Source organism: Polyergus mexicanus, unplaced genomic scaffold (genome assembly GCF_030449975.1).
Source record: "Polyergus mexicanus isolate NDT 795.1 unplaced genomic scaffold, iyPolMexi1.0 SCAF_37, whole genome shotgun sequence".
NCBI classification, from domain to species: Eukaryota; Metazoa; Arthropoda; class Insecta; order Hymenoptera; family Formicidae; genus Polyergus; species Polyergus mexicanus.
In genome coordinates this window covers 48,324-60,570 of record NW_027223357.1, presented here as the reverse complement: position 1 = coordinate 60,570, position 12,247 = coordinate 48,324, and the positions used below count along the sequence as shown (strand labels likewise).

The 12,247-nt window shown below is 30.1% G+C and overlaps 2 protein-coding genes across 2 annotated transcripts; both read right to left on the bottom strand.

Annotated features, from left to right (window-relative positions):
* Positions 1–437: 437 nt before the first annotated feature.
* Positions 438–6,045, bottom strand: LOC138943754 (CTP synthase 1-like). Its single transcript, XM_070314690.1, has 12 exons — positions 5,880–6,045; positions 4,243–4,413; positions 4,051–4,136; positions 3,850–3,908; positions 2,739–2,847; positions 2,435–2,599; positions 2,020–2,307; positions 1,829–1,917; positions 1,448–1,746; positions 1,203–1,310; positions 820–1,035; positions 438–615 (listed from the first exon to the last, which is right to left on the bottom strand). Exons 1-12 carry the CDS (start codon positions 6,043–6,045, stop codon positions 515–517), a joined length of 1,857 nt encoding a protein of 618 aa, XP_070170791.1. The 3' UTR covers positions 438–514.
* A 1,530-nt stretch (positions 6,046–7,575) lies between these two features.
* Positions 7,576–12,104, bottom strand: LOC138943736 (CTP synthase 1-like). The gene is made up of 11 exons (XM_070314670.1): positions 11,939–12,104; positions 10,310–10,480; positions 10,118–10,203; positions 9,844–9,975; positions 9,504–9,668; positions 9,089–9,376; positions 8,898–8,986; positions 8,517–8,815; positions 8,258–8,369; positions 7,881–8,116; positions 7,576–7,676 (listed from the first exon to the last, which is right to left on the bottom strand). The coding sequence occupies exons 1-11, from the start codon at positions 12,102–12,104 to the stop codon at positions 7,576–7,578; spliced, it is 1,845 nt and encodes a 614-aa protein (XP_070170771.1).
* Between the last annotated feature and the right edge of the window lie 143 nt (positions 12,105–12,247).

Below are 12,247 nucleotides of genomic sequence, written 5' to 3'. Positions count from 1 at the left end.
AATGTAGTTTGAATACTGCAGACTTACAATTGAAATAGTGTATTATAATATCATAAACACTATTTATTCCCTCATAACATTTTAACTTATTAAAATTATATAAATTTAAATCTCTGGTATAAGACGATGTATTAAAATGATGAAATCTATTTTCTATAAGAACCTGTTTACATATATATATTTAACCAAAACATGAGATTTCATAGTAACTTATATGAGATACAGACTCATTCCTAAAGTTATCATAAATTATATATTTGTATTTATAGTTGTTGCTGCTTGTAAGCTATATTAGGATTCTAACTTCTGTTTTCAGTTATAGCAAGATTTAAATTTATATTATTAATATATATATATATATATATATTGTACAAATATATACTTATCACATATTCATGTATTTATTATGTTTCAATTTTTAATCATGAATTATGTAAGACTAGAGAAAGACATGTGGATCAGATTATAGGAAAATGGAATGATACAAAATAAATTTGCGATAATAAAATTTCACTCAATGCAAAGTATCATTGAGTTCTGTAATATTACTACCACTTCTACTTGCATTACTAGACAACTGCAATTTTGACACTTTCTCCAACATGTAGTCATCGTCTGTAACAATCAACATGACAAATGAGTAAGTTGGAGAAATTTGCATGCAAATTGAAATTATGTCTAATTTTTACATTAAACATACATTTTGCATATATGTGTGTGCGCGCAATTATATTAATATATATTAATTATACTAATTACGTTAATTTAATATAAATTTTTATTTTTTTATATATCTTTTTCTAGTTATTTCATTATTACCTGATTCATTATCGCTCTGTTGGCGAGGTGAAAATTTACATCCTCGTGCTACATAATACTTCAGTTTGTCTACACTGGCTAAAATTAAACCGAGGAACGGCGGTGAGGGTTTTAAAGGCCTTGATAGATACTCAGGATGAAACTGCGTAGCTACATAATAACTATGTCCTTCCAATTCGGCGATTTCCATTCGTATATTTTCATCGTCATCACGACCTATTAAACAAAATGTTAGACTATATAGAGTATATATATATATATATATATATATATATATATATATATATATATTGTATTATCTCAATTATGTATAATTAAGATTGTCTATTATATTTACCAAAACTATAACTTTATTGTGTGTGAAAAAATGCAATATAACTCACCTACAAATTTTAAACCAGCTGCTTCTAAATCTGGAACATAATCCGGATTTATTTCATATCTATGCCTATGTCTTTCTTCTATGACATCTTTATTGTCATACAATTTCTCTGTACAGAAAAATATAAAAATAAAATAATATATATATATATATATATATATATATATATATTAAGAATATATCATATATTGTGGCATTGAAAAAAGAAAATTGATCTCAAGTTGAAACATGGATTCTGGTACTTACTTAGGACAGAATTATTGTTACAGAAACGCGTTTGTCTTTTGCCAAGCCTCATAGTTCCCCCCATAATTCCCTGATTGTGCTCTGGCATGTCTATTACCACAGGACTACTAGTATGTGGATCAATTTCTGTAGAGTTCGCCGATTGGAGATTCAATACGTTTCGCGCGAATTCAATGACTGCCGCTTGTAGACCCAGACAGATGCCGAGAAACGGTTTGTTGTTTGTTCTACACCATCGACAGGCCTCCATCTTTCCTTCCAATCCTCTTTTACCGAAGCCACCTGGTACAATAATGCCACTAAACACAACAAATGTATCTTCATTAAAAATTATGGATATAAGAGAAGTACAGAACCATAAAAATATATTGAAATATTTACCTGCTTTTACAAAGCTGTTGCCAAGCCTCATGATACAAGACTGGATTTTCCATTAATGTAATTTGCTCTAGATTAGCAGCTTCAATAAACTGCAATAATATTATTGCATAATCATTCAAAAAATAATAGTACAATATGATTATGTAATATGTATAAAATTATATATATTTCAAATAATTACGACACAGTACCGTCAATTTCAATTTATAACCGGCCTCAATGGCAGCATGTTGCAACGCTTTTGTAACAGAAGCGTAGGAATCCTCGAGTTTTGTATATTTGCCCACTAGAGCGATGTTAACATCTTTCCGCAAATGATCCACGCGATCAGCTAAATCTCGCCATTTTCGCATGAAGAAACGCGGACGCGGTATTCCGATATTCAGTTGCAATCGATCATTGAGAAACTCTATAACGCCTTGATATTCCATAAGAAGTGGTACTCGATATATGGATGTTAAGTCGTGAATAGTGATAACCTGATCAAAATATTTGATGTCACTTAATGTTGATATCAATTAATTACTTACTTTCAAACATTAACAATTTTAATTAATCAATTACGATACAGTTTATTTCTTCATTAAAAATATTTATGATAATTACCTGCTCTGGAGCGACATGACAGAAATTTGAAATTTTTTCTTTGGCAGAATTGCCAATAGGCGTTTCCGATCTACAAACTATTAGATCGGGTGATAAACCTAATCCACGTAACTCCCTCACACTAGATTGCGTTGGTTTCGTCTTGGGTTCACCCGTTGATTTTGGCTAAAAAGTATTTTATATCTCAATAATTACTCAGAAATTATCTTCACAAAAACGTTTAGGGAGTTTCACAAAAATTAATTATGCATTTATTATTGTATGCACATAAAATATAGAAGAGATATGTAAACGAGAATGTAACCTGTGTGTAAAGATTGTAGGCATGTAACGCAGTTACCTGCGGCACTAAAGACACATGGGCAACACAGAAGTTTTCTTTCTTCACTCTAAATTGAAATTGCCTAAATGCCCAGTCAGCCAGGTCTGTTCTAACAGATATTGCCAAGTGCTTGCTACAAATTATTGTCAGCAAAAAGGCTACAAATTTGGTACAAGAGTTGTTATTACCGATTAAGCTGGCAGATTGCCGGCAAGAATCAAGCAAAGCTTGCTAACATAACTACACAGCAAATTGGCGGCAGAAACCGAGCAAAGCTTGCTGACATGACTGACATCAAATTGTCGGCAAAAACTGAGCAGGATCTAGAGTGCGCAATCTGATGGCAAATTGGCAGCAAAAACCGAACAAAATCTGCAGCTTATTACAGAGTATTATAAAATAGTTCAGTCGCTTATCGCTATGCGGCGCGTTATTCATTATCTATACCCGTATTCAAATTCTTGTCATGAGTGTATATAAAGCCTACAAAATGCTAATAATATTATAATATATATATTTCTATCGGTTCAATTTTTGACACAATTCTTATACAGGAAATTCAGATATTGAATTGATTTTTTGCAAATCGGACAGAAATTGTTCGATTTTCACTTATTCAAACAATTTCTGTCCAAAAAGATCTTTAATTTTATAAATTAAGTTATTTGAATTTACCTATATGTTTTAACATATTAATATATGATTTTATATAATGTCTAATTATCTAATGGTCATTTTATGACCATAACTTATCATCATTTTGTTACTTAGGGTTAAGGCTTTAAATCTATTTAAATATATACTTTTATATGAATGGCCAAAAGCTGCAGAATTTGTTCGGTTTTTGCTGACAATTTGCTATCAGATTGTCTTGCGCAGATCTTGCTCGATTTTTGCCATCAATTTGACGTCAAATCATGTCAAGCTTTGCTCGGTTTTTGCCGTCAATTTGCTGTCAGGTTATGTCAGCAAGCTTTGTCACCAAAACACAAGCTTAATGCGGACACAGATGGCACTGGATTTGTTACCAAGTTTTGACCGAATTTGATGCCAATTTGGCGACAATTTGTTAACAAATTGCTATCTGGGTGCTTCTACAAACGGCATCCCCTCTATGTCGCCTATTGTGCCACCTAATTCCACTATGCAAACCTGTAAAGCATTATTAATAAATTATGTAATTAGAATTATATATCACAAATATATAAAGAATATTATGTAAATTAATATTTTTACATATCTTATGGAATTATGTAACATTATATATTATAATAATTCATATTATTAGCAATACCTCTGGTTTAGCTCCATCTTCTGTTACAGACTGATTCGCAACTCTTTCCACCCACTCCTGAATAGCATCAGTGATGTGAGGTACAACTAAAAAATAATATCAATCTTTATTAATTTGTGCAAAAATTGTGTTTTTCTCTCTCTTTCTCTTTCTTATATATAAATATGCGATATTATATAAATAGAGATATACCTTGTACTGTTTTTCCTAGATAATCTCCGTGTCTCTCTTTTGTAATAACATGTTGATAAATTTTTCCCGTTGTTATATTATTGTCCTTATGAAGAGTGATATCCAGAAAACGCTCGTAATTGCCCAAATCAAGATCCACTTCACCACCATCATCGAGTACATAAACTTCTCCTGTTGTACAGAGTAAACAGAAACTTTCCAGTAAGTAACATAAGCAAAATTAAAAAACTGACAGCGGATGTGTCTATAAAAACCCAGTAACATAAGATGTTTCCCTTCGAGGAATGTTTTTACCGCTTACTTGACTGAACAATGGAATGTGGTGATAAGCATCAAGCTTCATTGGACATTAGAAACCATTTCTAAAGGATGAATGAAATTATGCAAACATATTTATATAACAATTACTATACTCTAATAATTAAAATAATTTGTTGATCAATAATAATTTTTAATTGTTCAATCACAGTTAATTGTTTCAGATATATTATTAAACTTTATCTGTATAATAGTTGAAACTATATGAGAAATAATTTAGTACTAATTTGATCCTATATGCAATTAATTTAATCATATATAATTTTATAAAAAATGTTAAAAATGTTATTATATTACTTTAATTTTATTAATAATATATAATATAATTATATAATTTTTAAAAATAAGACATACATCAATTTTAACATCAATTTTAATGTTACTTTTTTTATTGTGCTTTTTCTCTCCAGCTCTACATTTTCTATCTACATTTTTTTGAATGTAGGAAATGCATGTATAGAACCGGAAGATGCCTAAAAACATATTCAGATGGATTCGTATAGTGTAGAATATTTGCATAGAAAAATAAATTAACTTGGGGCTTAAAATGAATATTCTTCTATTATTGCACTATATACAATATATACATATATATATATATATATATATATATATATATATATATATATGCGTAATTAATTTTATTTGTGTACATATATATTTTATATAGCTATAAAAATTCATCTGACCTCATTCGATAAATCTTAATTAATTATTAAATAGCGTGGCGGCAGCATGCAAAATGGCGTAAGCACATGGCTGAAAATTTTACCGCCATAAAGGCACTCACTTATCGTGGAATTTAATTTAGCGATTTTTATTCAATTTTATCACACAACTGTATGGTTTATTCAGATAAAAAATTTTGTAATTTATTTCTTTTCTATCGATAATCAAAAAATAGACAGAAAACAGTGATAGAAATATCGGCAAGACGATTTGAATTAAACCTCGCGCAACACACATGTGTATATATATATATATATATATATATATATATATGTGTGTGTGTGTGTGTGTGTGTGTGTGTGTGTGTGTGCGCGTGTGTGTGTGTGTGTATAACCCTTTATAAATTATATTCAAATGAAAAAAAAATTTCTGTAATGTTAAGAAACGAGAAATCAGGAGCTAGAATCACGGAAGAAGCGATCTTTACGCAATAACGTGCAACTGCTGCGATCGCAATAAAGTCCCGTATCAATAGCACAGGAAATTGAACTCAATTTTATACCGATTGATGTCGAACATGCTAACGAAAAAACCGCTGTTTTTTCAAATATTATGGCACAATGATGTGCAGAAATTAATATCGCGCTCACCGTGCTCGTAGGGCGAGAACGTCCCGGCATCGATATTGATATAAGGATCAATCTTGATGGATGTCACGCGAATGTTACAGTGTTTGAGGATAGTGCCGAACGAGCTGGCGATGACACCCTTGCCCACGCCGCTGATCACACCGCCGGTCACCAGAATATACTTCATGATTTAGCTAACTGATTCTCGATGATTTGAGATGAATATGGATACTCCGCTACAAGTTCGTAAATGTCAGTACAACTTGGATATGAATTGAACCGAACTTAACACTGCACTGTATAAATCGCATCACGGTTCACGATATGTAAAGTATAGCGTTATGCCCGCGCTTGCGCGCTGCAAGATTTTTATAGGGTAAAAGTACCAAAGCTATAGCTTTGTCACAGACTTTCAGTAGTAAAGAAAGATATGTGTATGAGTGAAATTTCTAACCAATAGAATGTGCATGTCCAGAATTGACAAATCAGATTTCATATAACTAGTTGCATATCTAGATATTTGTAAATTTTTGTATTATATACTTTCTTTCATTTGTATCGTCTTTTAATATAGATAATTTTTTTATATGAATTTGAAATTAAAATTCAAACCGCAAAAATTTAAGGTCTCAAATATGAGTAAAATATCAGGCGAACATAATTATAAGAAGAAATACAAATTAAAATTTTAAGTTTTGCAATATTTCAAACATTTTAATTTTATTAATTATCTTTTTTCGTTAATATTATATCAACAAGACTAGACTAGACTATGATAAGTTAATTGTCGCTATAATTCAAAGAATCTTTATAATCATTATATAATTTATAAAAGACAAATCATGTTTTTAGAAAGAGATTATGATTTCGGCTTGTATATAATTAAATTAAATCTTTAAAATCTAGATTCACATATACATATATATTTCATTTGATCTGAAACATATTAATATTTTTATCAATACATACAAACATACAAGAAATTTTTACGTTTAAACATGACATAATTTATTACAAAATATAAAACTTATAATATCTAATAAAATTCGTATTAGGTATACACTACTACATTATACATTATGTACAATATAACAATTGTTTGATATACATGAGATTATAATAAAATTATAATATTTCGGGACACTCTCTCTATCCCTCATCCTGAATACTTTGTACGTATAAAAAATTAGTTTGTCGATATAAAAAATGTAGTTTGAATACTGCAGACTTACAATTGAAATAGTGTATTATAATATCATAAACACTATTTATTCCCTCATAACATTTTAACTTATTAAAATTATATAAATTTAAATCTCTGGTATAAGACGATGTATTAAAATGATGAAATCTATTTTCTATAAGAACCTGTTTACATATATATATTTAACCAAAACATGAGATTTCATAGTAACTTATATGAGATACAGACTCATTCCTAAAGTTATCATAAATTATATATTTGTATTTATAGTTGTTGCTGCTTGTAAGCTATATTAGGATTCTAACTTCTGTTTTCAGTTATAGCAAGATTTAAATTTATATTATTAATATATATATATATATATATTGTACAAATATATACTTATCACATATTCATGTATTTATTATGTTTCAATTTTTAATCATGAATTATGTAAGACTAGAGAAAGACATGTGGATCAGATTATAGGAAAATGGAATGATACAAAATAAATTTGCGATAATAAAATTTCACTCAATGCAAAGTATCATTGAGTTCTGTAATATTACTACCACTTCTACTTGCATTACTAGACAACTGCAATTTTGACACTTTCTCCAACATGTAGTCATCGTCTGTAACAATCAACATGACAAATGAGTAAGTTGGAGAAATTTGCATGCAAATTGAAATTATGTCTAATTTTTACATTAAACATACATTTTGCATATATGTGTGTGCGCGCAATTATATTAATATATATTAATTATACTAATTACGTTAATTTAATATAAATTTTTATTTTTTTATATATCTTTTTCTAGTTATTTCATTATTACCTGATTCATTATCGCTCTGTTGGCGAGGTGAAAATTTACATCCTCGTGCTACATAATACTTCAGTTTGTCTACACTGGCTAAAATTAAACCGAGGAACGGCGGTGAGGGTTTTAAAGGCCTTGATAGATACTCAGGATGAAACTGCGTAGCTACATAATAACTATGTCCTTCCAATTCGGCGATTTCCATTCGTATATTTTCATCGTCATCACGACCTATTAAACAAAATGTTAGACTATATAGAGTATATATATATATATATATATATATATATATATATATATATATTGTATTATCTCAATTATGTATAATTAAGATTGTCTATTATATTTACCAAAACTATAACTTTATTGTGTGTGAAAAAATGCAATATAACTCACCTACAAATTTTAAACCAGCTGCTTCTAAATCTGGAACATAATCCGGATTTATTTCATATCTATGCCTATGTCTTTCTTCTATGACATCTTTATTGTCATACAATTTCTCTGTACAGAAAAATATAAAAATAAAATAATATATATATATATATATATATATATATATATATATATATATATTAAGAATATATCATATATTGTGGCATTGAAAAAAGAAAATTGATCTCAAGTTGAAACATGGATTCTGGTACTTACTTAGGACAGAATTATTGTTACAGAAACGCGTTTGTCTTTTGCCAAGCCTCATAGTTCCCCCCATAATTCCCTGATTGTGCTCTGGCATGTCTATTACCACAGGACTACTAGTATGTGGATCAATTTCTGTAGAGTTCGCCGATTGGAGATTCAATACGTTTCGCGCGAATTCAATGACTGCCGCTTGTAGACCCAGACAGATGCCGAGAAACGGTTTGTTGTTTGTTCTACACCATCGACAGGCCTCCATCTTTCCTTCCAATCCTCTTTTACCGAAGCCACCTGGTACAATAATGCCACTAAACACAACAAATGTATCTTCATTAAAAATTATGGATATAAGAGAAGTACAGAACCATAAAAATATATTGAAATATTTACCTGCTTTTACAAAGCTGTTGCCAAGCCTCATGATACAAGACTGGATTTTCCATTAATGTAATTTGCTCTAGATTAGCAGCTTCAATAAACTGCAATAATATTATTGCATAATCATTCAAAAAATAATAGTACAATATGATTATGTAATATGTATAAAATTATATATATTTCAAATAATTACGACACAGTACCGTCAATTTCAATTTATAACCGGCCTCAATGGCAGCATGTTGCAACGCTTTTGTAACAGAAGCGTAGGAATCCTCGAGTTTTGTATATTTGCCCACTAGAGCGATGTTAACATCTTTCCGCAAATGATCCACGCGATCAGCTAAATCTCGCCATTTTCGCATGAAGAAACGCGGACGCGGTATTCCGATATTCAGTTGCAATCGATCATTGAGAAACTCTATAACGCCTTGATATTCCATAAGAAGTGGTACTCGATATATGGATGTTAAGTCGTGAATAGTGATAACCTGATCAAAATATTTGATGTCACTTAATGTTGATATCAATTAATTACTTACTTTCAAACATTAACAATTTTAATTAATCAATTACGATACAGTTTATTTCTTCATTAAAAATATTTATGATAATTACCTGCTCTGGAGCGACATGACAGAAATTTGAAATTTTTTCTTTGGCAGAATTGCCAATAGGCGTTTCCGATCTACAAACTATTAGATCGGGTGATAAACCTAATCCACGTAACTCCCTCACACTAGATTGCGTTGGTTTCGTCTTGGGTTCACCCGTTGATTTTGGCTAAAAAGTATTTTATATCTCAATAATTACTCAGAAATTATCTTCACAAAAACGTTTAGGGAGTTTCACAAAAATTAATTATGCATTTATTATTGTATGCACATAAAATATAGAAGAGATATGTAAACGAGAATGTAACCTGTGTGTAAAGATTGTAGGCATGTAACGCAGTTACCTGCGGCACTAAAGACACATGGGCAACACAGAAGTTTTCTTTCTTCACTCTAAATTGAAATTGCCTAAATGCTTCTACAAACGGCATCCCCTCTATGTCGCCTATTGTGCCACCTAATTCCACTATGCAAACCTGTAAAGCATTATTAATAAATTATGTAATTAGAATTATATATCACAAATATATAAAGAATATTATGTAAATTAATATTTTTACATATCTTATGGAATTATGTAACATTATATATTATAATAATTCATATTATTAGCAATACCTCTGGTTTAGCTCCATCTTCTGTTACAGACTGATTCGCAACTCTTTCCACCCACTCCTGAATAGCATCATTGATGTGAGGTACAACTAAAAAATAATATCAATCTTTATTAATTTGTGCAAAAATTGTGTTTTTCTCTCTCTTTCTCTTTCTTATATATAAATATGCGATATTATATAAATAGAGATATACCTTGTACTGTTTTTCCTAGATAATCTCCGTGTCTCTCTTTTGTAATAACATGTTGATAAATTTTTCCCGTTGTTATATTATTGTCCTTATGAAGAGTGATATCCAGAAAACGCTCGTAATTGCCCAAATCAAGATCCACTTCACCACCATCATCGAGTACATAAACTTCTCCTGTTGTACAGAGTAAACAGAAACTTTCCAGTAAGTAACATAAGCAAAATTAAAAAACTGACAGCGGATGTGTCTATAAAAACCCAGTAACATAAGATGTTTCCCTTCGAGGAATGTTTTTACCGCTTACTTGACTGAACAATGGAATGTGGTGATAAGCATCAAGCTTCATTGGACATTAGAAACCATTTCTAAAGGATGAATGAAATTATGCAAACATATTTATATAACAATTACTATACTCTAATAATTAAAATAATTTGTTGATCAATAATAATTTTTAATTGTTCAATCACAGTTAATTGTTTCAGATATATTATTAAACTTTATCTGTATAATAGTTGAAACTATATGAGAAATAATTTAGTACTAATTTGATCCTATATGCAATTAATTTAATCATATATAATTTTATAAAAAATGTTAAAAATGTTATTATATTACTTTAATTTTATTAATAATATATAATATAATTATATAATTTTTAAAAATAAGACATACATCAATTTTAACATCAATTTTAATGTTACTTTTTTTATTGTGCTTTTTCTCTCCAGCTCTACATTTTCTATCTACATTTTTTTGAATGTAGGAAATGCATGTATAGAACCGGAAGATGCCTAAAAACATATTCAGATGGATTCGTATAGTGTAGAATATTTGCGTAGAAAAATAAATTAACTTGGGGCTTAAAATGAATATTCTTCTATTAGTGCACTATATACAATATATACATATATATATATATATATATATATATATATATATATGCGTAATTAATTTTATTTGTGTACATATATATTTTATATAGCTATAAAAATTCATCTGACCTCATTCGATAAATCTTAATTAATTATTAAATAGCGTGGCGGCAGCATGCAAAATGGCGTAAGCACATGGCTGAAAATTTTACCGCCATAAAGGCACTCACTTATCGTGGAATTTAATTTAGCGATTTTTATTCAATTTTATCACACAACTGTATGGTTTATTCAGATAAAAAATTTTGTAATTTATTTCTTTTCTATCGATAATCAAAAAATAGACAGAAAACAGTGATAGAAATATCGGCAAGACGATTTGAATTAAACCTCGCGCAACACACATGTGTATATATATATATATATATATATATATATATGTGTGTGTGTGTGTGTGTGTGTGTGTGTGTGTGTGTGCGCGTGTGTGTGTGTGTGTATAACCCTTTATAAATTATATTCAAATGAAAAAAAAATTTCTGTAATGTTAAGAAACGAGAAATCAGGAGCTAGAATCACGGAAGAAGCGATCTTTACGCAATAACGTGCAACTGCTGCGATCGCAATAAAGTCCCGTATCAATAGCACAGGAAATTGAACTCAATTTTATACCGATTGATGTCGAACATGCTAACGAAAAAACCGCTGTTTTTTCAAATATTATGGCACAATGATGTGCAGAAATTAATATCGCGCTCACCGTGCTCGTAGGGCGAGAACGTCCCGGCATCGATATTGATATAAGGATCAATCTTGATGGATGTCACGCGAATGTTACAGTGTTTGAGGATAGTGCCGAACGAGCTGGCGATGACACCCTTGCCCACGCCGCTGATCACACCGCCGGTCACCAGAATATACTTCATGATTTAGCTAACTGATTCTCGATGATTTGAGATGAATATGGATACTCCGCTACAAGTTCGTAAATGTCAGTACAACTTGGATATGAATTGAACCGAACTTAACACTGCACTGTATAAATCGCATCACGGTTCACGATATGTAA

Coding starts and splice junctions, on each gene's coding strand:
- LOC138943754 (XM_070314690.1), bottom strand. CDS start 6,045: ATGAAGTATATTCTGGTGACCGGCGGTGTGATCAGCGGCGTGGGCAAG. Junction 2,600..2,738: donor CCTACAATCTTTACACACAG/GTTACATTCTCG, acceptor AATACTTTTTAG/CCAAAATCAACGGGTGAACC. Junction 616..819: donor ACAGAGCGATAATGAATCAG/GTAATAATGAAA, acceptor TGATTGTTACAG/ACGATGACTACATGTTGGAG.
- LOC138943736 (XM_070314670.1), bottom strand. CDS start 12,104: ATGAAGTATATTCTGGTGACCGGCGGTGTGATCAGCGGCGTGGGCAAG. Junction 10,481..11,938: donor GTTCTCGCCCTACGAGCACG/GTGAGCGCGATA, acceptor TCTGTACAACAG/GAGAAGTTTATGTACTCGAT. Junction 8,816..8,897: donor CAACAGCTTTGTAAAAGCAG/GTAAATATTTCA, acceptor TGTTGTGTTTAG/TGGCATTATTGTACCAGGTG.